General features: G+C 27.1%; 1 protein-coding gene across 3 annotated transcripts in view; it reads left to right on the plus strand.

Moving 5' to 3' along the window:
- Nucleotides 1–27,551, plus strand: part of LOC132934916 (tetratricopeptide repeat protein 39B-like) — a 108,174-nt gene that overhangs the window by 41,831 nt on the left and 38,792 nt on the right. For 2 of the 3 annotated variants that reach the window (XM_061001336.1, XM_061001335.1), the window contains 2 exons: nucleotides 15,859–15,887; nucleotides 27,350–27,454. In XM_061001336.1, the coding sequence (XP_060857319.1) occupies nucleotides 27,360–27,454 (95 nt within the window). In that variant the 5' untranslated portion in view covers nucleotides 15,859–15,887; nucleotides 27,350–27,359. Of the gene's footprint in view, nucleotides 1–15,195; nucleotides 15,585–15,858; nucleotides 15,888–27,349; nucleotides 27,455–27,551 lie in introns of those variants that run through there. The other variant, XM_061001334.1, reaches the window with a different exon arrangement.

Below are 27,551 nucleotides of genomic sequence, written 5' to 3' on the forward strand. Positions count from 1 at the left end.
AACACAATTCCAATCATAATTTTGGAAATTAATTGGGATTTTGAATTTTTCTACTAATAATATGAATACAAAATACATTGCATCACATTTCATAGGTAATGATCGTAAAATAATTTTTTGTAACTATTGTTAACATCATCAATAACTATCTCATAGGCATGCGCAGAGTTTCAAGTCAGCGGCATCGAACATTTTTATCAGTGGCGTGGTGAACGTTTACCTAATGCAATTTCCTAGCCATAAAAATGTATTTTATTTTTAAATTAAATTAAAACTTGCATGGATGAATGTATAATTACTTATTATAGTATTTTGTTTATCCTAAATTATTGATGACGTTCTATAATAAAAATTCTAAATGAGCATACAGCTTTAAATTATATATTATGTAGTAGGTGGTAGTGGGTGGATCATTGTTTAAATACTCTGCTTAGGGCTTGAAATATGCTCACCACGCCACTGATTTTTACAGGCCCATTTTTTTCATACAAACGGCCTATCGCCTAAACATAATATATTATGACCTGTGGATGGTGGTAATGAAATTAATATAGTGTACCTACTGCATCGTTATGATGGGATACGGAAACGGGAAAACCATAGTTACTTTTCGTTTTCGATCAATTTTATTAGATATACACTATATTATACCTAAGTCTTTAACGAATGTTAATAATAATAATATACTGTGGTCTGTTTAAAATATAAACCTATTAAACACAGAAAAACTTAGTAATTCAAATTTTACCACATTTATACTATATGCCTATTCAAAATATTAGTCCTATATTATTAAAAAATTTACATATTTGTTAGATATACAAAATAAATTGATTTTTTGCTTAGACTGTAATTTATATAATATTATTATTAACAAGGTTCCAGTATTTCCGGTTTATACTATAATTGCGTCCCAGAATTTGTTTAATAAGTAAATTGAATTCGGATCAAAATTGTCAAAAACAGGTCGTAGACTACTTACGTCCCACTATACCTCCTTTTTATATAAGTAACCTAGTTGCGTCCAGAAAATCGATTATTTTAATAGACTTCGTTAATATGCAAATATAAAATATATCCATATTCTTTATACATAGTAGGTACCAATCGTAAGTATTCTATAGTGTTATATAAAGAAACATGAGAAATTGCTGATTATTAAATTTTAACCAGTGCAAATGGCACCATAGTGTCCCTTTTGAAGGCACCCTATTTTAAGTTATTTATTTAGGTAGTATTTTTACGCTTATCCTTGTAAATAAAATGGGGGTCGATACATTTTTAATCAATATGGTACTAACATATTTAATAAATATTTTATAGTTAGTAGGTATCTAATTTTTTAGTTTTAATTTTTTATTTATATAGTATATACATATAGAATACAGTATATACCACTTTTAATTAGTACCTATTATAGTATTACCTAAACATATTGTTCAAACTTTAAACATTTATTTGTTGAAGGATTTTTTGATATGTATCATGATATATTTGAGGACAATGAGCATAATAATTTATGACAGACCAACGGTACTTCCAAGTTTTCCAAGGGTTCAGAAGGCAAAAACTCTAATAAAATAATAATAAAATATATTTTTATCTTTTTAAATTTGAACCAATGACAAACCAAAATTGAGAATCCACAAGCTCAATAATTAGTAACTATTAGTTTATTAATTTATTAATTTAAAAATGGTCTATAATAAATTCATATGCAAATTATCTTACAAACATAACAAACTCATAAGTACCCGTATATTCAGAATTTCAACTACATAATATATACACGGAAAAAAAAATTACTAAAATATAATAAATTATAGTAAATATAACTATTTAATAGGAAAAATAACTAAAATGATTTAGTCAATATAGTCATTTATTATGGTAATGTTTACTATATTTTATAGTTAACGCAGTTTTTAATGTTTTAATTCACTAAAAAATATAGTTAAAATGGCATATTTCAGTTCCAATAACTATAGTAATAATATTAATAACTTGACTATGATATTTTAGTAAATCTGACTAACCTTATAGCTATCCCTATACCAACTATAATGAACAGTATTATATTTCATTTATATGACGTACTTATCATGTGATATTAGCTTCATACACATAAAATAATTAAGTCAAATATAATAAAATGATTACCTATGTGACTATGTTAAATTTAATAAAAATGTATACCTAATTGTCCTAATCAAACATATGTAGAATATTGAGATGATAAAATAGATTAAACTAAGTATAGGTATAGTAGGTACTCAATATATTAATTATTTTGATTCAACTTAAAGCATACTCACTTGTAGGAAAAATATAAAAGGGGGCGAAAATTGTATGCTTGACAAGAAGTTGGGGACCCCCTGTGGGCCTGTTCAGTAAGTAATCGTTCACAAGTAGGTATCGCATACGAAATAACACTTAATAATATAATATTGATTATCTATTTTCGAATAGGACCTGACTTTTTAAACAATAAGTTGGTTTGTCCATATACTCCTTAACATTCATCGTAGATAAACGAAACACCGTGATTCGAAAAAAACACAATAATATAACACTGCAATTATATATAAATATTATATTATTATGTATGATTTATGAAATGGATAATATGAGACTTTTACAATTGTCGCTCTCTATTATTGATATTTATAGACATATTTGATATTTCTAAATATAAAAAGAGTTCAAATATAAGGAAACGTGTTTAATAATTTGATTTCAAATTTTTAATAAAGATTGTGGAAAATGGATGTACGATTTTTTAAACTCTACTAATTGTATACATTTATTGTTTGTTACTGTTGTTAATTAATTATTTAGTTCAGATAAAACGTTCAAAGTTAAAATAATTTTTACGGTCGTAATAACTCATACCGCGACCTCTGATGACGACTTTACGTATCATACAAAGTTATGTACAGTAAGAATGAATAATAATGTATAGAATAATAAAATACAAATAAAATTGGAACAAATAAGAATAACAAATCGTGTGATCATAGGCGTTGATCTATGTGTTCTTCGTCGGAGGGGGGCTTAACTTCTCAAAAAATATTCAAAGCCCCCCCCCCCCCCAATTTCTGTTTCAGAGTATGAAATATTAATTTTACATAGGTACCTAAATCGCATTGATCTCAAAAGTTATGATAAGTGATATCTGATAACACTACTGTGGTGATGTTAATATTTCCATACACAATAGAATAATCATAATTTTATGATACTTGCACTAAATTAAAATATTGATACAAAAACGAATAAGTAATTCATCAATTATTTATTAAAACTTTTTGTCCAAAATCAATATTCAGCGGAACTACCGTAATTAAAAACATTATCATACAATCAGGAACTTACAAAATTGAAATAAATTGTTATATTTTAAAGGCAACAATAATTAAAAATCTATTTCCTAACTTTATTAAAACTTTTACATGTCTTTGCCAATTACCTCGAAAGTCGAGACTTAGAAACTAATGAACACAGTTTCTCAGCGCAAAATATAAAAACTTGGCTACGTCAGTGGCGTAAATTGGGTGTATGGAGGGGGGGGGGGCTATATCCTCTCCAAAAAACCTCTTAAAAATCTCCCAAAAAATATAAATAGTATCCTATTAAGTGATAAACATTTTTAGAGAAAACAAAGCTATTGAAAAATCCTCCATGAAATTTTTTCTTATTGTGTCATCACAGTGGCTATATATGATAGATATGTTACAAAACAGATTTAAATTCTTCTATATTAATATTATATACAGAAAAAGATTTGCATATTGATATCGAAAGAATTTTAGAATACTTTCATCAAAAAATAAATATATTTTGCCTAAAACAATCACTAAATAAATTATATATCTATCTAATATTATAAACTATTATTAATGTTTATTTTTTTAATGCCTAGTATTTATGGGTATATATTGAGAATGCAGGGGCAATGCCTCTGTGGGTTACTTAATCAAATAAGCAATGTCTCCCTCTCCCTAAAAAAATCCATCAAATTATGCGTTTATGCGTGAAATGATTTAAAATATAATTAAGCTGCTTATTTGAATGCGAAATATTTATTGAAATACGTATCCAAATATTTCATCATACATTCATACCCATATAATACTAAACTGTTATTCAATAATTTATAATGAATATTATTATTGTTATTAATATTACCATATTTATCAAACAACCAATTTCCACTACTTCAAAAATCCGTACCTATATACTTATATAGGTACGGGTTTTTGAATAACAATTTCGCGATACATTGCACGTCTGATTGACAGAATTTCATTACAAATAACCATAACATAACAAATGTCTTGAGACTGGAAGTGGAGCTTCACAATTATAAACGTAGGTATGGGGGAGCCGGCAAAAGGGACACGATGGGGATAGATCCAATCAGAACCTTTTATCCTACCGATTCATATTAATTTTATAATGCGAAATCGAAAATTTTCTAAGTATAAAAAATGTAAAACCTAATAATATCGTATTATATGAATTTCAATATAAATTAATATGTTCGCAGAAACGTTGAAATATACGAAAAAAATTTATGATTTACTCGAAATATACGATTGCAAAATGTTATTTATAAATATTAAGTAGGTAGGTATACATGTGGCTATGAATTGACATATTTTCGAATAATGTGTGCTTCTAAAGTCTTATGTGATATTTAGTCATATTATAATCTGTTGCTTACTGATGCAGTACCTAATATTAGATTTGGTCAGTTGGAGAATTATAATAGGAAAGGGAAGAAGTGGTACTTACTGCCTGCAATAATTGTTGTTAATTATTCCATATTCGTAATATTGTACTAATATGTACACAAACTTGCAGTCGTTCGGAGTAAACTATTAAAAAAATCTCCGATGAGAAAAAATTTCAAAATTTGTCCAAAAAACCTAAATAATATTATATTGTTAAGCATGAAGATTGGCGAGCTGATACTACAAATCCTTTCCCTGGCTGCTATAATAATACATTATAATATAGTCCTTTTTTTTATTTAGACACCCATTCGCTCTCAAAAATGACTGATGAGAATAAACCGTGGTTATATAAATCTAGTTTAGGTAGATATCTACATCATACATATATTAATGAAATAATAGGCCATGCATAATTTACACGATTGTACACAATCATCATTTTTAGTCGTAATACTATATCGAATAGAATACATGGACAACTATTATACCTAATATTATAATATTATACCAATACAAATATTACACGCATACAAACCATTTAAAATGAAATTCAAATTCAACTAATTATTTTTCATTGTGATTCAAACTAAAATAATTATTATCTACTATGGTTCAAATTAAAATAATTATTTTTTATTGTGGTTCAAATTAAAATAAATTACCTATAATAAATACAGATATTATGATATTTTATTTATTAACGATTCGGCCATTGCCAATAATTGAGCGTGGGCGATTGTAAACTCGGCTGATGAAAAAAAATGTCTAAAAGGTCTATGGTAATCTCGGCCCGGTTTTTTTTCATGTGAAAATGATCGACGTATAAACTCGTTCCGAATAAAAATATTATGCAAAATTGACAATATCTTCTAATACCTAATTAATAATAATTGTCTTATAATATTCTTGAGATCCATTTAGCATTATCCAGAGGACACTACGATAGGAGGTGATTTTCATTAGCCTACAAAAATTATTTTGTTTTATTTTCATTTTCATATTATTATTCATAGTATAAAATACGTTACCTACTTATATAAAAAAATATAAAATCATATAAAAATGTGCAAAGTAAAATGTTTCAGTGTTGGATTTCATATTTTCATTTGAGTATATTCAGTGCAAAAAATATGAATAAAATTGTAGCGTAATAATGTAAAGTATAAAATCTATTTTTTTTTAAAGTAAAAAGCCACGGTTGACGTATTCACTCACTGATATTTCTTTATTTTTATATTTTTAAGTGTTATTTCTAACAATTCTTTTTTTTTTTAGTTTTTGAATTTGGAAATTGATATGGTTAAATTGGGTCAAAATTATCTTAAATTCCCGGGCCGAGTTTACAATATACCTAGTTTACTATCTGAAATTTCCGGGCCAAGTATACATCAAAAAAAGTAAACGCGGGCCAAGTTTACATTTGTCCTTGAACGCAAGTAAAAAAAAAACCGTGGAATTCGATCTGTAAGAATTCGAGTGTACCTACTTCGTAATTGAGTAGGTCACTGTAATGGATATGTGTTAAATTTGAAACCAATGAAAAAATGTTCCATAGCATGAACACGATTCTGAGAGAAGACAGTGCTCGTTTCTATTTCTAAGTATATTTTATAAATTATATGAAATTTTAATTTTAGAAGTTTCAAGTCTTTAAGATTAATAACTTTTGGATTTCATGTTACAAAACTTAATAACTAAAATCGTTTTTTTCGTTAAAATATCAACATTTGAATTTGAAATAATTATTTAAAAAAAAAATTGTGCATACTAATCAGGTATGTAGTTTACATTTTTTTTAGGTTTTTATTAAATCTAGTTTTGAGAATAATTTTATTCCATTTTCAAGCTACTTTACTTTAAAACAAAAATTAGGTATATCATACTTAAAACAAAAAAGTGGAAAATTTCAAATGTCTATAAAAAGCACTAAAATAACCCAAATATTTTTTTAATTATATAATATAATTTAATGTCTAGAAAATGCTCATATTTAGGCGTTTTTGTACCATTACCGCAATCAATGACAAAGTTGTTCAATGTTTTGAAGGGTCATGGTTTTTTGCTTTGCCTATTTTCTACTACACGATAACATTTTAACGACTGGACATTCAAGATAAGGTAAATAACTATAAAGGCGCTATTCCAGTTTGGCCGCGTTCGCGTAATTTTGCAGTGAAACTATACTCCGCCTGATTGGTCAATTCACGTTAATGACCAATAGAATAAATATGTCATAGGTTAGGTACTGTTATCTAAGTTGTAATATTTCAACTCGATCGACGTGTGGATACAGTGCTTATCAATATTCAATACCTCATGTAAATAACTGTGACCAATATCATACTAACTATACTAAATCCTGATTATTAAAACCAAGAAAAACATTTTTTACACAACACTGTGATAGAGGAACAGCTTACCTAGATATGGTTTATTTTACTTAATAGTGTAGACTTTTGTTTATACAATCTACAATTATTCTAAAATGTTGAAACAAATTATCAAAATCAAAAATTTCATTTCATTAAAGTGTCCGTTGCTTAGTCGAGTGTCACGTATTTATAGGTTTTCGTTTTCCTGTAGACAAATAGTGAAAATGTCCCCGTTCCCTATAATACAACCCCTATTTGGAAGTGTTTACTATTTAGCGATACTCATTGGAGAAGGTTTCACAATATTTAGTGAAAATTACAAGTTTCTACGGTGAGTCATTTTTGAATTACAACGAAAAAACAAAATCGATTTTTTAGAAAAATGGTGTAATGTAAATATTCCCAATTTTCCGTAATTTTTTTAGTTTTTTCTGATTATTTTATAAAGTACTGGATATTTTATACTTTGGACCTAAAGAAAGAATTAGGTACAATTTTCTTCCAATAGCCACCCTCAAAGTTTAACATTGGACACTTTTACTGCCCTAAAAGGCATGAATAATTTTTATCAAAGAAACCATCAGGGCGATATATTTTTTACAGGCTCACATCTCATGGTTAAAATGTGATATGTATAATCTTGGACAACGTATTTAAGCTTATTTATTTTATATTTCATTAAGTTTTTACAATGCTAAATTAATCCGTCTGTTATGTACATTTTGCAAAATTAACTAAAACAGATTTTACGGTAATTTCCATATAAGCTATTGAGTAATATAACTTATGTGTTTGTCTTTGGATTTGTATAAGACAGAAGTGGCAAGGGAGTGGGTAAATTAGTACCATGGCACAGAAAAATATGCAAAAATAAATTTCATCCTCTTGCCGAAGACTGTCTAAGCGTAACTACTAAGATAATTCTTGTTATATTTTAATACATTTATTATATTTATTGTTAATAATTGCCATAAATTATTATTTTTAATGTTTACATATTAAAAGGAATTAACCAAGTCCCAAGGGAGCGGGGAGCATCACTGTTACCTTAAAAAACACCACCGTGTACCTACTTACATAAAAGCCATATAGGCGCCCGGAGGGAATGGAAAGCTGGGGTATTCCCCCTGGCTTTTCGGAAATGTATTTTAAATTGAGTTCACTGTATAGGTAATATGATAAATTAATATAGGTATTACAAATTGAAAGTGCGTTATACGAAAAAATGGTTACCATTATAAAAAGTCCTGTTAAGCCAAGTTAACAAAATATATTATGGATACCTAATGGATTTTATGTACTATTATGTAACTATAAAAAAACTCGCCCCCCCCCCTTGAAAAATTTCTGCGGGCCTCTATGATAAAATGCTATAACTTGTATCATCATAGTATGTGACGGAAATATAAATATAATTTATTTCTTGTTTGTTTTCTATAACTGGAAGTATTATGTTGTGTAGGTGTGTAACTACCTATATAATATTATGTTAGAAATAATCAAATAAATATATTGGTTCCAATATCAAATACATACACAAATTACCGAATGTTTGAAAAATGATGGACACCAGTTTGTAGGTACTTACAACAATGAATATTATAGATAAAACGTTTCTGAGCGGAGACGGATGTCAGCCAATATTTGATTGCGTAAAATATATATTTATTTTATATTATTAATAGTAATTTATAATAATACGTGGTTGGTTGAATTAATTTTAGATTCCGGGCAGAATAAAACAGTAAACACCATATATTTAAGACATTTAAGTAAGTGTAAGTAGTTAGTAGTAAGCTAGTATATTATACCGAGATATTTAATATCCAATATTTTGGACTACCTACCCAAAAAGGTGACATAACGTATCACTATATAGGTATTAGGTACGCATACGTCATATAGGTACATTGTACAATTAATAATACATCAGTACGCATATAACTATTAATTAATTAAAACATGTCTGTCTTCAATCCATCTATCTATAAGTAAATACTAGCTTGTAATAATATAATATTATTCATTTATTTATTTACGGGCCGGGAGCCCAATATAATTCACAAAGTCATATAGATATGTTATTAGACATTTCCTGGGCCTCTGTCATAATGTCTCGGACAGTCGGATGATGCCGGTCAGTGGCGTATTCACTATTGTAACGATGGCCATTTATGCTGTCACACAATATTTATTGTTATTTTTTAGATACTTGGATATTCATTGATTCAATGATTCATCTTTAATGAGGAAGTGTAGTTGGAAGTTAGAAATAGTTTCAGGCTTAATGGGGATCGATCACCATCGAGACTATGAAGCCCAATTTATTCATATAGATCTACACTTGTCTGATAGGTCCGTCGAGGTCATATACGGAATTAAAACTTTCGACTTTCGACTCAATACTAAATCTATTCCAATTTTGAATACCAGAACGAATTGTCATCCAATAGTAGCTAACTAAGATTATGATAGAATAAAAATGTGTGAGTATCCTTACAAATAAAACACGTATTTAAAAACGTAGCTACTGTTTGTAGATGGCGCCTGTTATATCATGACTATAGTCTATACCTATAACACGTATGGATATGAAATCGTCTCCGTTAAAGTTAAAGTCCGAAAATCCATTGAAATTGTATAAAACAGAATATTATACTATTGTTTATTACAATATTATACTAATTAAATATTAACAACTTATTACTACTTTATTAAGTATTAATAGCGTAATTACCTTAGCTTTCTTTTATTTAATTTTTTTAAATAACTGTTTGTATTTTAAAATAATATTAGTTTGTAGATAAGTATTTTTATAATACTAAAAATACACGCGTCCGCAGTAGTTGGCTTCATAAATCATAATAATAACCATTCATATTTAATGTTTAAATGCCAAATGTTGGTTCAGATAAAATAAACATAGGATATTCTAAATGTATATACTATAATTTGTATTACATATTATGTACAATTATTATATAGAAATTATATCATTTTATTATTGTAGATATAAGCTATAAACGTACATATATTAGAAGGACAGTATTTTATTTTTAAAATATTATTTATATGTTCTATAGCTTTTATTGTCCTAAATAAATGGCTGAAGTACACCAAAATGTACTTATTTAAAATGATCAAACAATATCAAATGGAATAATGTTTTAAAATTACTTAATTTTTTCAAATTTTCTACAACTTCAATTTAATATTATAAAAGGTGGACAAGTGGGTGTCGCTCCGCTGTACAATATAGGTTATAACTTATAAGTGAGTCACTGTAATGGATGGTGTTCAGTTTAAATTCAATGATATAATTTCATTGTATAGAAAAAACGATTCTGAGCGAAGACGGTTAGTCAGTTTATGATACTAAGTATATTTGATAATATTATTGTAAATAAATTAATTAATTTACCTATTTACGCGGAACCTGGTTTTAAATTTTCAATCCTTAGCTATAAAAGTTGAACATTTTATAAATTTGTAACTACTAAATCGTTTTAAAATTTTATAAATGTTGTAAAAATATTTTGATCTCTAAATACATATAAAAAAATTTGGGTTAGTGTATTTTTAATTTTTTCCAACTGCTGTTGTAACAATATATCAAGAGCCTTGTATTAAGTTTTCAAGCTTTTAGGCCTAGAGAATAAAATTTTTTGACATTCATAGAAAAAAAGTAAAAAAATGGAAAATTATAATGTCCGTAGACTGTTTAAAACGAGTCAAAATATTTTCAAAATGTTATGGTGTATAGAAAATGCTAATATAAACATTCAGGGAATGTTGCATGTACGGTAATTTGTTTTAGAGTTACACCAAAAACCAAAAATCAGTTGGGCGTGAAAATTCACGTTTTTCCTTAATTTTTATTTTGTTTTTCCCGACGCTTTTGAAAAATTATAAAACAAAACATTAAAACAGTAATTCAGTTTTATACAAACTTTGATGAAACTTGTTATGAAATGTTTAATATGTTGATCAAAAGTTATTTAAAGAAATTCACGGATACTATACATCAGTATAGTATTTCTCGATTAAAAATTTAAAAGCTTATTAACTATTGATTTTTTTTTGTAATGAAAATTACATGATTGAAGTAGGTAATATATATATATTTTTAATTATTACTTAGGTTAAAAATTTTTGATATTTTTTAAAGCTATGTACTCTTTTTGTTATGGATCATATCATAGCTATAACCTAAATAGCCGAGTGATCGTGCATGGTTAACAGTAGCCTAAATAATTATGAGAGCCTCATAGGCGTGCGCAGGGGTGTTTTTGCAGTGTATAATTCGACGGCTAACAGACAAACAGCCATATCCGTCATAAACAAAATTTTTCAGGAGAGCTAAAAATCAAATTCACGATAAATTCGTTGTGCTACATCGATGAACTTGAACTTGGAAACAACTAATCGGTTTAAAAGTTTTAATTAGTTATTTATTTCTTGTTACTTGGATTTTGTAATTAGATATGTAAGTAATAAGTAAATATGTTTTTTTATGATGTTTCAAAAACTTCAATTTTCAAAAATTAACTCAATTTTTTTTTAATGGAAGATCCGTGGTCGAATTCGGTATACATCCTGGTGTTTACTATTATTATGTCCCGTGACAACAAGGCCACATTTATTAAACGTCCAAAATTCAATAAAGCGAAGTACCTACCTATTTAATAACTGTTTAATACGAATATTATAATATTAGCCATAAATAGTATTTAAAAGTGTTATAAGTAACCTTAAAGCTTATGGTTTTCTTTATTTACCCATAGTTGTTTTCAAATATCTGGATTAAAGATATTTCATAAAAAAATTAAGTATTATCATAAATATATTGTATATGACGTGATTTTTTCTATTATATTATAGCTGCTGTTTCCTAAATATAACTTTTATACATTGAAAAACTCATGAAAAAACTTCTGATGATAAAATCAAAAATAGACAGATAAATTATACACTTAATGAACCTATAATAAATGGATGCGCTTTAAACTAATTTAATATTTGTAATAACATTTAAAATTTGATGTAAAAAACAATTTATTATTTATTATTTAAAATAATTATTATCATCGTCTCGAAAAGAGAGTTAATGCAATATTGTATGATCTAAAATGTAAACAAATGTAAAATGTAAAATGTAAACAATATTAAGTGCAAAATGCTTTTATTGACGAAAATAAGAAACAATGATTGATATAAATTTTCTTTAGATACCTACGTGAACGTGATCTGTTATCGTGATAACTTACTATCGTGTAATTATGTGCCAAATTTTATCGCTCGCGCATTTTAATGCAGCATCTGGTATTTTTTAAACCAAAATTGAGACTTTCGTTAACTCAAACTGTAGTTTAAATATTAAAATATCGAAAATACATGGTTACAATATTTTTTTATAAGTGTCTGAAGTTAGAATTTTAATAAAAATCAACAAAATAACTAAATTTTGTAAACTATTTTGAGTTAAAAATTCATAAAATGTTTCTTTTTTTATATCTAAAAATTGAAGAATTATTACAAGATTACTCATAAGTTTTTCAACCTTTCACAAACAAAAAAGTTTATTGGATAGTCTCATTAATGTTTTATAAGTGTTTTAAGTTCAAATCTTTGCAGTGTATACTGTATATTCACTTGTAAATTAATGATTTTCTTATTTTGTTGCAATTCAAAAATGAATAATCGTAGACATTTGAAATTTTCACCAAATACCTATTTATATGATTATTTTCTATACATGGTAAAATTTAAAAAATATTTTTTTAATACATAAATTAAAAATTTTTTTAGTTTTTTTCCTATAAATGTCGATTAAAAATTGTGATCTTTGTAAAAAAATTTGAAAATGTAATATTCAATGTATTTCTATAAGCTTTTATAATAGAAGTTTAAATATATTACAGACATTTATGCACTTTTTTTACAAGCATTTAAATTATGACAACATTTATCAAAAAAAAGAAAATTAGCAAATTAAATTGTAATATTTTAAATGTATAAAATGTTTTGTTATGTAAAATTAAGCATTGAAAATTTAACACAAGGTTTCTCATAAGTAGGGCTTGGATTTTGTAGCAAAATTAAATCCTTAAAAAAGCATTTTAAGTAGCCAAAAAAAGTAAAAAAAGCATTTATTAAATTTAGTTGCTAATTAGTTACTAATAAATTACACATTAAATTAAATATTAAAAAAGGCGGGTAAGTGGAAGTCGCTCTGCTGTACAGTAGGTTACAAGTGGGTCACTGTAATGGATGGTGTTAAATTTGAATTCAATGATATAATATTATTGTATAAGAAAAACGATTCTGAGCGAAAACGGTCTGTCAGCCTATGATATTACTAAGTATATTTGATGATATTATTGTGAATAAAGTAATTTGTATATTTACTTATTTACGCGGAACCTTGTTTTAAATTTTTAATCCTTAGCCATAAAAGTTAAACATTTTATACATTTTTAACTACAAAATAATTAATAAATTATAAATTTGATAAATTTTGTCAACATTTGAACTTTAATTGTTTATAAAAAAAAATTGTGCCTATGTATTTTTATAATTTTAACTTCATATTATGTATTATATTTTCTAGTACTGGTTATTTGTATGTATTAGAAGCGGGTAAATGGATGACGCTCTGCTGTACAATAGGTTACAAGTAGGTCACTGTAATATGATTGGGGTTACATTTGAATTCAATGTATATTCTTTGTATACGAAAAACGGTTTTATCTAAGACGGATTGTCAGTCTAGGATATTATTTTATATTATATTTATATTGTTATTATTAATACGGTAGCCGGTAAGTTGAATTAATATTATTTGCATATTAATAAATATTAACACCCACGAATAATATTTTCAAATTATAACACAAAACTAAGATCGTTCCTCGTCAGTTAAATATTTAATTTCGTCCAAATTTGAACATAGAATAACGATAAAAACCGTCTTATATTTTTTAGATATTTTGGTTACAAAATAACCTACTTAAATTGAATCTTGTTTTAAATTTTCAATTCTTTGCTATAAAAGTTGAACGTTTTATAAATTTTTAACTACAAAATAATTATTACGTTTTAAAATTGATAAATTTTGTCAAAATTTGAACTTTAAATGCTTTTAAAAAAATATTGTGCGTATGTATTTTCAATATTTTTCAACTGTTATTGTAATAATATATCAGGAGCCTTGCATACAATTTTCACGCTTTGCTACCCTACAAATAAAATAAAATTTTATTGATATTTATAGAAAAAAACTAAAAAAATTGAGAACTGACAATGTCCGTAAACAGCTCAAAATAAGTCAAAATATTTGGATAATGTTATGGTGTATAGAAAATGCTAGTATAAACATTCAGTCAAAATTTCATGTACCTGCGGTTATTTGTTTTAGAGTTACACCGAAAACCAAAATCGAAAACAGAACATTTTGTTCGGCAAAAATTAATTCAACCTTCTGGGACTTAAACTGTTTAGCGAAATATGAAAATAATATCATGGTAATCGCCGCAGTGGTAGATAGGTTCGCGAACCTACGCGTAAGTTGTCGCAGTGATAACATGCCGCCTCGGGATGGGTGTCCTGCGCCGCCGTCCGCCGTCCGGCCCATGATAACAGTGTTGATACCGAGGTACCACAATATTTTGTTGTCGTTGTTATTATTATTTTTTCTTATCAAATATTAAAACAATAATATAATTGTACAACATTGTATATGTTATATATTATTATTTATCATCATCTGCCGCACTGCTTTCACACCGGCTAACCGGGTCAAGGCTGTCGAGGTTTTTACGCGGGTTGGATTGTGATTTAGTCTTGTCATGTATATGTACATGTGTGGGGGGAGGGGCATCGATTAAAAAAACCTAAAAGCTTACGACCGTACAACACAATATTATAACGATGTATTATAATATTATTGTTGTTATACGGACGAGCGACGCAATGATCATAATATTATTATGAACAGTAATAATAATGATAATAATAAATAATAATAATACGTCAGTGCGTCGGCGCGCATCGTATCATTCCGTGAGCGAAGCAGCTGCTCGCGTCGCGCCGCGTTGGTTCGCCAGTGTACTTGGTACTTGGTAGTCAGACGTCAGTTGCAGTTTGCCGGGTCACGCGTACGTCTGCGCCGCACCGCCGTCCGGTCGAACAATCGCTTTTCGTTTGAATATAATATTTATATTGTACATCACACTGATTTGCCATCGTTTCGTTTTCTACACAATATAAACAGAGTCTGGTGGCATATTTAGCGATTTCGTAGTCAAAAATCCTACCTATACTCTATAATATTATAATTTATATGCATATTTTTCCCGCCGGACGGTAACATAGTAATAATATTATATACAACTTCCCGCGCCGAGCATTTTCCCCCAACGGCCAACACACTTTATCCGTCAAGATGGGTGACTGCGGCGATGCTGAGGACGAGGTAAATAATTATACGACCTTTGTCTTTATAATATCGAATCGTCGAGATTCCGATCAAAAGTCTAGTTGAATTTCAACTGTTGAAATGACAAGATTATAGAATATAAAGCACCACATCTTGACATATTGTACCTACCATATTTAATAGTTTAATTATTCTAGACTTAGGTTTATATTATTATGATGTCTATTTTACATAATAGTATATACATATTAACGCTTATCTGAAATATACTGAGATCAATATTATTAACAACAGTATTATTGTGTTACAGTTTGAAGACGCTCTGGAGGTGATTCCGGCGTGAGTATAAGATATTACACATATTTTTCATTGAGCATACACGATATTGATATACATTATAACTTATAAGTTTATAAAATATTTATGTTTTCCGACCTAGTTATTTCATAATTAGACGTTGTATTTATTATTAGTGTAAGTTATAATATGTAGGTAGGTGCCTACCTACCTTCCAGCTATATCACAATACTGCTAAATCTTACTGAACCGTGACTGCTAGTGAATGGAGTCTAAATTGTCAATAATGTAAACTTTAAATATATAATTATTATATCCAATAATAGGTAGATGTTGATGTAAATTTCGGCATTATATTTACTTATTATTTGGATAATGAAAAACAAATTAATCTTACGGCTAAACGGCTTATATGTGCAAGGTGTAACGAATCGACGAGTACAATTATTATTATAGCAATTTTATATTGTGACTATAAACAATAAACAACCATTCGATTACATGGGTAATTCGTAATTAATTGAATTAATACAAGTAATACATTGGCTGGTATTGTATACTCGTATAACAGTTATAAGTTAAAGCCTAACAACCTAACTTCTACACAAATAAACATGAATAATAGTAAAAAACAAAACAAAATTAGGCAATATTAATACAGTAACTCGTAGCCTGTAGGACGTAGGCAATGACGTAATGTTAGGTAGGTTAGCTAGTTGATTTAAAGTGTTGAATAACTACTGATTTAAATTTAAATTGTTGATTTGTTTCCCATTATAATTGTATTATAATTTGTTATTAAACACACGCGATGATAAAGATGGATCACTGTATGTGACAGCTCAGAAAAAAGGTATAATATCTGAAAACACTGTTTAGGAACAACAAATATGTGTTTAATGACCAATAACAATAATAACTAACGAGATAGCTGGTAGGTACTTAAAAGTAAGAACTACGATGGGCAATGATTTTGATATAACTATATAAGTTTAATGTTTGAAGCCTATATAGCGTTATACAGTTATTATAATGTTTATGGCAGAGTATAAAGAAACCATACATTTAAGCTTACCTAAGAAAGGGTTTGCATGCGCATACTCTAGGTAGGTACTGTATGTTTAAGTATAAAAAGCTAATATACGAATAGAAGTAAACATTTATATATTAGATGTATATTATATAAATTATAAATAGTATTTAAATACCTAATAAACTATAAAAAATTAAAAAAATTATGTGTATAACTGAGTAATAAGTTTAATAATTACTAATTAGTTATATTATCATTATTTCAAAATTCAATACGTGGTCGAGTCGTTAATTCACATGTGTGATAACCCGACACTTATCTATTTGTACATTTAATTGAAATAAAGAAAAGTTTGACAAGTGGGTACTGCTCTGCCATACAGTAGTTGTCGAGTATGTTATTATAATGGATGTGCATAAAAAAAATGATTCTGAGCAGAGACAATGTGTCATCCTAAAATTATTGTACAAGTATTCAAGTTTAATAGGTATTTAAAAAAAAATTTATAAATGTGGAAATGATCTATTTGACTATAAATAGCGTAATTTTTCGGTACTCTTTTTTTGTTTAAGGTAGAAAACTTAAGGGAAATCTTCTATTAATATTCCTGATGTTAGCTATGAAAAGAAAAACTTAAATGAATTTTTAACTGAAAAATAATTTGAAAATGTTCGGGATTTTGATGAATTTTGTCAAAATTTGAACTTTAAATGCGTATAAAATATAATCGTGTTTACCATGTATGGAAAATGATAATATCAATATTTGGTGAAAATTAAGTATTTACGGTTCTTCGTTTTTGAATTACAACAAAATATCAAAAATCGATTGATAGGAATTCGTTAAATTTTCGCTGAATATAAAATATCGTAAAAATTTTAAATTTAGACGTCCGTAAAAATGAGTGTTACTTTCCAGTAATTTTTTTTTTTTTTGCTAAAGAGAATAATTTGTGGGGAATCTTCTATTAAAAAATATCTACCATTACTTATTTTATATTTATTACTATTTTGATGTATAAGATACTTTCAAGTTTCAAGTATATGAATAATATACAATTTTATAAATTATAGTAATAACTAATAAGTTATACATTTTAATTTGTAATATTAAAAGCTCACACAACTGTCATAATAATTATTATACACATTTTACTTTTTTTCAAGTGACATTTGTTGTGTTGTTTGTTTCATCTTGTATTCTCGTATGAATTAGTCCACCTGTTTTCTGCCAAATAAGTGACCTTTCTGAATACCATCACTATACTATACAATATAAATACCTATATATACATTACAATCCAGTTTAAAAGCAACGTCATTTTCTCCCAAAAATAACCTTTCATTTAGGTACCCATAGCTTGTTTTCAATGAAAATATTATACGATGTTTATGTGCGTATGCCGTATAGAGTTAAACAAAAAAATACGAATCCATTTATAACTTAACATAGGTAATATCGAGTAATATAAATGTAGCATACAAACAATGACATCAATGGAAAACGCATCTATGTTTGTATAATTCATATTAGGTACCCTCATTAAATCATTATTATTTATTAGTGTTATAACCATTGAAAAAAACCAAAACAATCGTTAAAAAAAAAAGAAACACTAATATATTTTATAGTCATGTTGGTGTACACGTATCAAAATATTTACGAATAAATGCCACAGATATGTATACAATGTATATTGTAAATATCTGTGATAAATTCATCTAAAAATTGTATCATAAGATAAGACATACAAAACATCACTCCCTAATAGCCACTTATGCCACGAACTAAGATAAACTATAGGTACTAGTATATCTTATAGTTTGTGACTTGTGCTTAGAATGTTTGACGATACAAGCCGGAATAAATGATGTGATAAAATATTGGCATTCGGTGTAGGTATACAGTTCTGTATACGTATCATTTATACGCATTATAACCAGGACATAGAGGAACCTGAAGATATTTGTTTTCCGAGGTGTCTGGGCTTTAAGTACTATTAAAATACATTATCTTATTTACAGTTCCGTGGCCTGGGCCCAGGGTAGAATTTTAGGGGTGATACTTTTTTATAACTTTTTGTATTTTTTTCTTAGCTAACTACCTTAACTAATAACAAAATAAAATAATGTTAATATTTTGTTTATTATAATATGTATTATTGTAATGGCAATTTGTAGGTGGAAATTAAAAAAGTGAATTTATCATTGCGTTATGAAAACCCGATGGTACCATTGTATAATACATACAAATATAAAATTATATACATACAATTTATATAAAATACAAGTAAGATTTTGTACTTCTATAAATATTTTTATATTAAATCAGAGAAAAATACCAATTACAATTAGGTAATATATACAAAACAAAATTTCTTGTCAATATACTGACCTTCTTGCTAATAGACATTTAAAGTTCAAATTTCGGCGAAATCATATAAACGGAGAATACAGATGTTGGTAAATTAATTTGTTGTAATTTAAAATCATTATTCCTGGGGATTTAAAACTTTTTCATATATTATATTTACCTATACGCATTGACATTTTCAAAATATTTAGATTAATTTTAAACTATTTCCTATTTATACCATGAACCTATTCATTATTCACACTGTTCTATTATTGGTGTTCTATACGTCATTTTTAAGACATTAGTTCACGCGTAAAATAACCATTTATCATTGAACATCTTTTTATTTTATTGTTGTTTTATTGTAATTCAAAAATAAATATTTGTAGGTAAGTATTTTAAATTTTCACCAAATGTTTATATTCAAATTATCTATATAGGTATCGTATAATTTTAAAAATAGTTTGCCTCTTTTTGAGCTATTTAAAGACATTTGACATTTTTAATTTTTTTAAAAAAATTTTTATTCTTTAAAAAATTGTATCTTGGTAAAAATGTTTAAGTTTTAATACAAGGTACCGCGTAAGTTTTATTATAGTATTTAAAAAATATTAAAGATACGTAAGAATGTTTTTTTTTGTATAAGTATTTGAAGTACAAATTTTAACAAAATTAGTCAAAACCACGATATTTTGCAAAATATTTTGTAGGCAATAGTATTTAAAGTGTTTTGTTTATATAGTTGAAGCTTTAAAATTTAATAAATGATTCTTCATTAATATTAGTTTATATTGGAACCAAAAAATCTAAAATCTGTATAGGTTAGGTTAGGTTAGTAGCTCTTGATTTTTTTTTATGGACGTGGAGTTTTAATTTGGATTAAATTTGACATTTAAACAAAGAATAACGATTATAGCTATTTTGTAGTAATTCAAAATTATTTTTCGTGAGGATTCAAAACTTTTATGTAGGTACCTACTTATATTATTATTTATTATATTTTATATACACAATGATATTTTCAAAACATTCGGATTTATTAAATGCTATTAGTTCATATCATATTACTATAAATGGTAAAATAAATTACTATAGTAATAATTTATAGCCATTTATTTAATATTTATATGATAATGCGCTGACAAGCCGTCTCTCCTCAGAATCGTTTTTCGTATGCAATAATGTATACAATCGATTATAGTGACCTACTCAATGACGAGGTACACTCGGCTCCAAAATCCTAATCCTAATGTACAGCAGGGATGATGTAGTACGGTTACCTAATTTCCCCCTTTTTTGGTTATTTTATTTAGTTTTTAATTATATTTATAATTTGTATTTATTTAATACTGGATCCCTTTCATTCCTAAAAGAGGGGAGGTTGCATTTTATAATTGTCTCGGAGTTTCACAGTTCTAAATACGGCCCTATTTATACTCATTATATTCTACCATTTGCAATAATTTTAGAAATACATTTAAAAATCAATTTAATATTTCATACAAGTATTTAAACTTTAATGAATTAAAATCAACTCATTTTTCCAAAGAAATTAAAACAAATAGTTGTAATATTTTGGGTAATGTCTGCCGTTAATATATATAACATATTTATTTAATTACACGCATCACAGTATGACGTATATCCATGAAACTATAAATCTATACATTATTTTATACCTACTCTATATTAGTTTAGTAACTGGAATATTTTAACATCTACCTACTCATTAAATTTTAAGCGCAATAGTATTGTTGTTTGTTGAACATTTTATTCAAATCATTTTATAAAAAGTCCCTTATAGTGAATCAGCTGACTTGCAGGTAGAATATATTCTCAATAATAAAAATAGACTACCTAATTGGATTAGATAACACTATAACTATACAGGTAAACATAAACTTGTATGAATAAACATAAAAATCATATAAACTATTATTGATTATTATTAATTTATATGTTGCTTACTCAGATATTATAATACATTTGTATGTACAACCACTGTGCATAATATAAATGGTACATACACTTCTAAACTACCTATAGAAACAATTATAAAAACTGGGAAGTTGCTCAGTGAAGATAGGAATAACGATTCTGAATGGAAACGATGTAAGACTTGTTGTGTTAGCTTCTATTTCTAAGAATATTTTTATTATTTCATAATTTATTTATATTAGTGCATAAATAATTTATTTTTCTATTACTAATATGGTAAGTAAGACGTAAGTAGGTAACCTACCCTACAGGGGCATACTTAGTTGGGGTATTGAGGAAGTTGGAAAGCAGACCCACAGTTTTTTAAATATTATGGCCCATATTCTATTTTTATTTACATAAGACTCTTTTTATATAAACAAATATGTACAACAAACATAATTTAAAAAATGAACAGGCTTAACTCAAATATGTATAGAGGTAATGAAATATAAAATCGTACTATAATGGATTTTATATATTTTCATTCGACGACTGGCAATAAAAGAAGAAATATTAATATCTACCTTTACTCATTGGGACGATTTTATTTTTTTAATATTTCTTGATTTCGCTGTATGTTTATAATATAATATACATCACTAGTTTCAAGGGCTTTGGCATTGGATAAAATAAATATTATATCATTATAGTTAATATACACAATATTCCGTCTTACAATTTAAAAACGTACAAACAATTGTCTTACATAGCAAATTTGAGTCCAGCATAACTAATTTTGTGTTGTCAACTTAAATATTAGAGTAAATTAAGTAAGGGGGTCCCATAAAGTGCGCAACTTTTGAATCTGCAGCCATTTTTTTAAATATTTCGTTGACATCCCTGTTCTTATAATTACTTATCAACAACCATAGACCTATAAACTAATGAACAGCGCATACCACACCACCCTGCCTACAAAATAGGCTTCTCTAATTTGAAAACAGTTTATCTGATATTTAAGAATGGTATGCAAAATAAATCATTCCATAGGTACGAAAAACGATTCTGAGCGGAGTCTGTCAGCCTATATATTTATTATTTATATTGCTTAATTGCTATTAATAGTTTTGTTCTCTTAGTAATGCCAATGGTAGCCGGTAGGTTGGACTAATTGTAATCAAAAATAGATCGTATATACTTATTGTATAATAATAATTAAGTTATTTCAAATTTTCATATAATATTACATAATATTACAACTTATTACATTTTCAGGATTTTTACTCATGGCAAAATTTATATTGTATTTAATTTACGACATTTTCAAAGTCTATAAATAGCACAAAAAGAACCAACTTATTTTTAAAATTATATTATATTATCTATAAAATGCATCTATAAATATTTGGTGAAAAAATCAATTCTCTACAGTTATAATATAATTTTTAAATTTCAAGAAAAAAACAAAATTTATTTAAAAATATCGGTTTTCCCAAATTTTTTTTTGTTTTTCCTAGTTATTTTGAAATATACTTAATAGTTTTCAGTTAACAGTTTCTGCTGTACGCCTGTACAGTAGTTGTCGAGCATGTCATTGTAATGGATGTGATAAATATTTGAATTCAATGATAAATCATTGTATACGAAAAATGATTCTGAGAGGAGACGTTGTGTCAGGCAATACGTCTTGTATAAATAATCAAATTTAATAGTTAAATTATTAAAAAAAAAACTAATAAAAATGTTTTTTGGTTTGTAGGTCATAGACCATAGTAGAATCATTAAAAACAAATTCCAAATACCCTATAACTACCGCACACCGTCGACACGGTTTCATCGCCTTTATGTTTTTACTATTATCGTCATATCCATAAAATACAACGGCTATATGGGACCCAAAATGTCTTTTCAAATATTGCATATATATTTATTTTATATACAGTTAAAAGTTCCAATCTGAATATCTGATGCCATACAGCACGATGTAAAAGAATCCACCGTCAATGATATAGGTTGAGTTAGAAGTAACCAATTCAATAAGACTTGGTTTGAAACAGTTGAATACTGCGGATTTATTAGTTTTTTGCATACCTACTTCGTCAAATAGAGCCAAAGGGTACGGAGATAATTCAAATTGTAAATATTCATGTATATTTTCTTGGAATTTTAATTTAAACAAATTCTTTGAAACAGTAGTAAAGGATCTATATAGAAATTGAAAAATCGTGTACTTTAACAAAGCTTTTAACCCTCAAAAGCGGGAGAACTCTGGTCGCTCGCTTGAATTTAAAGTTATCAAATGTTAATCCAACCTTACTATTCATTTCACCAAACCAACGTTATAAGTATCAGAACAGTAGGTTAATTTCATTACTACTGGTGATTCCAGATGACAATATTCTAAATGATACACCACGCATAAACAAATGTATTCTTAATATCGTTATATTATGTACTCGTAATTTTCTTACAGGTGAATACTGTCAGTATGGGGCAGTGAAATAACATATATACATTTAAAAAAACCCCATCTTGTAGATAATTTTTTCCTCTATAATTTTTATTTGAAACTTATTTTTACACAACCAGGTTAAAGTGAGATATTAACGCAAAGGCTGTTTGTTCTTGGTGAAAAAATCCAATTTCTTTATGTACTTTTAAGGCTTTATAGCTCAAAAACAATAACTCTTACGTGAAAATATTACAATACTTTTTTTGTAGATTATTCCCTCCTCTATATTTTTTGTTTGAAACTTTTTATCGTATGCCTAACAACAAGCGAGATATTAAGTCATTTTCGTGACCTTTGGCCTTGAATAACCTTTGACGTGCACGCGATTTCGTGGAAAACTTTATACATTTTATGACGACGTTATAAAGGTGTATGCGGTATGCCAAATTTCAGCTTGACGGGATTTTTTCCGCACAGAAGCCTAATTTTCGTCTAATTTGACTGGGTTATTGGACACACATTACATTGAACATATACAAAACAGTCATGTATTTAAGAAATTGAATGTACCTACAACATATAATATACATAATATACGTGTATAATGTACCTACATAATATAATTATTACTAATAATTTAAATAATAAAAGTAAATATTTCAAACTGTTAGTCTAAATCGAATCTTCATTTAATGTCATATTATGTTGATTAGCAAAATCCCGAATCGCTAATACACTCATATCCCGAGAAATTTCACATAAAAAACGCATTAGGTATAATGTATTAATGTAATATATAGACACGAGACGATGGAGGGTACCGGTCGGTGACGGTGTAATTAGCTGACAACTCGATTTTTGCCGACACATTGTTTAGGTAGTTAAAAATTAACTATGCATTTTATTTATAATATAATAATAATTTTACAACATAAGTCAATTATTTATATAGAAATCAAGAGTATTTTTCAAACCTAGATATATATAATACATACATATTATTATATACAGAGTTGCAGCTCACCCCCTTATTTCTTTAATAATTGTGTTGTTCAAAAACGGATTTTCAAATTTGCAAATATACATTAAGTCTACAGACTACTATGTTTTTTAAATTCTAGACTTAAAATTAGACATATTTTTGTCATATGTTACATACCTATATCAGAATTTGAATAGATTTATTATTAAAAGAAAAATGGAGGTGAGCATGCTTGGGGAATCACCCTGTATATAAACTGTTTTAATTTTCTGATGATCCATTATAAGAAACTTACAATTTTGAAGTCCAAAATTTTAATTTGAAATGTTCTTAAAAAAAATGTATTATTGTGTCATTCAAAATGTATGAAAGTTATATAATGATACCTAATCTATCTTTTAATTTTAAATTATGTTTGGAGCGATGAATGTATTCGTTTTACAACGATGTGTTTTTTTATTTTATTTAATTTAATTTTTTTAGTTTAATTTTTATTTGGGTATCAGCGGATTGCGCTTGAATCTTGCAGATACCTTTGGGGGTAGACGCCCGGTAGGCGTTTACTGGTCGGCGGCGATGGCTGAACTGGTAATTAATAAATCGCGTCAAATATAAATGGATTTCCTACCATTAACTAAAATTCAACTTTAGTTAGATTTATTCTATAAGAAATATAGTATTCATATAATGTCGTACACTGTTCAAATAATTCATATTTGCGGTCCTTCGGCCAATCACAGGCGACCAGACACTTTGGAATGGAAGAGTCCTAGAAATTCCATGTCCAACTTATAACATTAAATCATATCCAGGTCCAGGTGTAACCTCCTACTCCAAGGAATGGGTTATACCAGAAACTTGTGTTCTTGGGAAACCTTTGTTTTACCGTCATACCGATTGCTGATAATGAAATGTCATTTATCATAAATTACATACATTATAAATTATATTGAATAAATAATTTTGTTATCGTATATAGCGGTTATTTCTTATTGTTATTTTTTAGACAGAAATTAAATAGGCGACGACGACCTATAATTGGCACGTACTTGCAAACACATATGTACACAATATTATCTTAGTATAGGTATTTAGTTACGACTGTAACTGTGTGTATGTGAGTCGTAAAATATTCTGAAAACTGAAAGGTACCTAATACATAGCTTGAAAATCCAACCCAAGATTTCTGGTGTTATTTTTATAGGGGCTATATAAAATAAATGGGTGAATATTATTTAAATTGAGTCCAAAAAACTTTAACTTGTTAGCCGATAGACAAGTTGAATCCCAGTAATAATATAATTAAATTTTTTGAAATATAATAGTTCTCTACATTCTAGATAAACCAATTAGTGATTACCGATTGTTTAATGGAATGTTTAATTGCTTTCATCCAAACATCTATAATTGTATTGATATATTCAAAAACATTTAAATAGATGCATACAGCATACATGGAAATATGTAGCTAAGAGGTTATTAAAAATAAGATAATAACAATAGAAAAAGACATTTATTTGAGACAAAAAATGGTGAAATATGGTGAAAGAATTCATATACAGTTTTATGCTATACGTAATAACAAAAAATAGTTACATATAACCGAATATATATACGTATATATGTATTAAAAGTACATACTTAATTACGATTTTTTATATAAATATGACAACATTATAAATGAAAATAATTATTAAAAATCAATTGAGAAAACAAATAAACTTATATTTACCACGCATGTTAACATGGAAATTCCTGGGCCTATAAAAGTGATATGGAAAAATGAGCTTTTTGGAGGTTTACCTTAAACCTTTTCGATTTCGGGACTCAGTTTACTACAAAAAAGGTGTTTTGGAACCAGTTTACCAACTCCCGTTTTTACTCGGGGATGCCAGATTTAAAATATTAAAATACAGGAAAAAAAAATTACTAAGAACTAAATAATAAACGAATGGTATTCCTTTGATAATAAAATAGAACAAATATCAAAAACTCCCTTTTTATAAATTATATAATGATACCTATATGCTTATAATGTATTACAGACAACCCTTCACTTGTTCACAACTACTCGACTAGTCGAATGTACCTTACATACGTATTTGTTATATAACGAAACTGAGACATTAATTTGGATAATCCGTATAATTATTTCATGTGGAATAATAACCAAAGAGGGAAACAAGTGGAATTAAACTTTTAATCTTATTAAATTAAATTAAAAACTATAACTTTTTAAATGTCGGATTCTTATTGATAAAATTATGAAATACAATTCTGGTATATACAACTAGAAACGATGAAATATGATAAACCAGACAAATTTTCGCATAGATTAAATTGTTGAAACTAATATCATAAAAAGAACTTCAATAATATTAACAAAGTTGTTGACCTATTTAGATCGAAATAATTTAATTTTCGATTGCAAATAAACTTATATTACCTATATTTATTATTTAGTTTATGAATTATAAGAATGCCTAAATGTAAAAGTAAATAAACTAATAATTCAATTATTATATAGATAATTTAAGTATGAAGAATCAATTTATTTTTTATAATAATCTGCATTTGTTTAAAATGTAAATGAATAAAAATGTAACTTTTAAAAATTTCTTACACAAGGTTCATTAATGTTGATGGATTATATTATTAGATATGCGAGTACATTAGCAATAACGTTTAAAAGAAATTTTAAATTATAATAATATGTACTTTCACTTAATAATGTTTTTTTAAATCAGTTTTGTTATTTTCAGGCACTGTAAAATGGACTTGAATACGGCTTTATCGGATTCAAAAATTGCTATACATTTGTTTTTCAACAATAAATTCGACGAGGCTCAACATATATTGGAACCATGGTATGTATAGGTATACCTTTAATACTATAATGTACGTTATATTCATAAAACGGATGTATCATATGAATTTACAGTGTTAATAATATAAAATGTAATT

Source organism: Metopolophium dirhodum, chromosome 1 (assembly GCF_019925205.1).
Source record: "Metopolophium dirhodum isolate CAU chromosome 1, ASM1992520v1, whole genome shotgun sequence".
NCBI lineage: Eukaryota > Metazoa > Arthropoda > Insecta > Hemiptera > Aphididae > Metopolophium > Metopolophium dirhodum.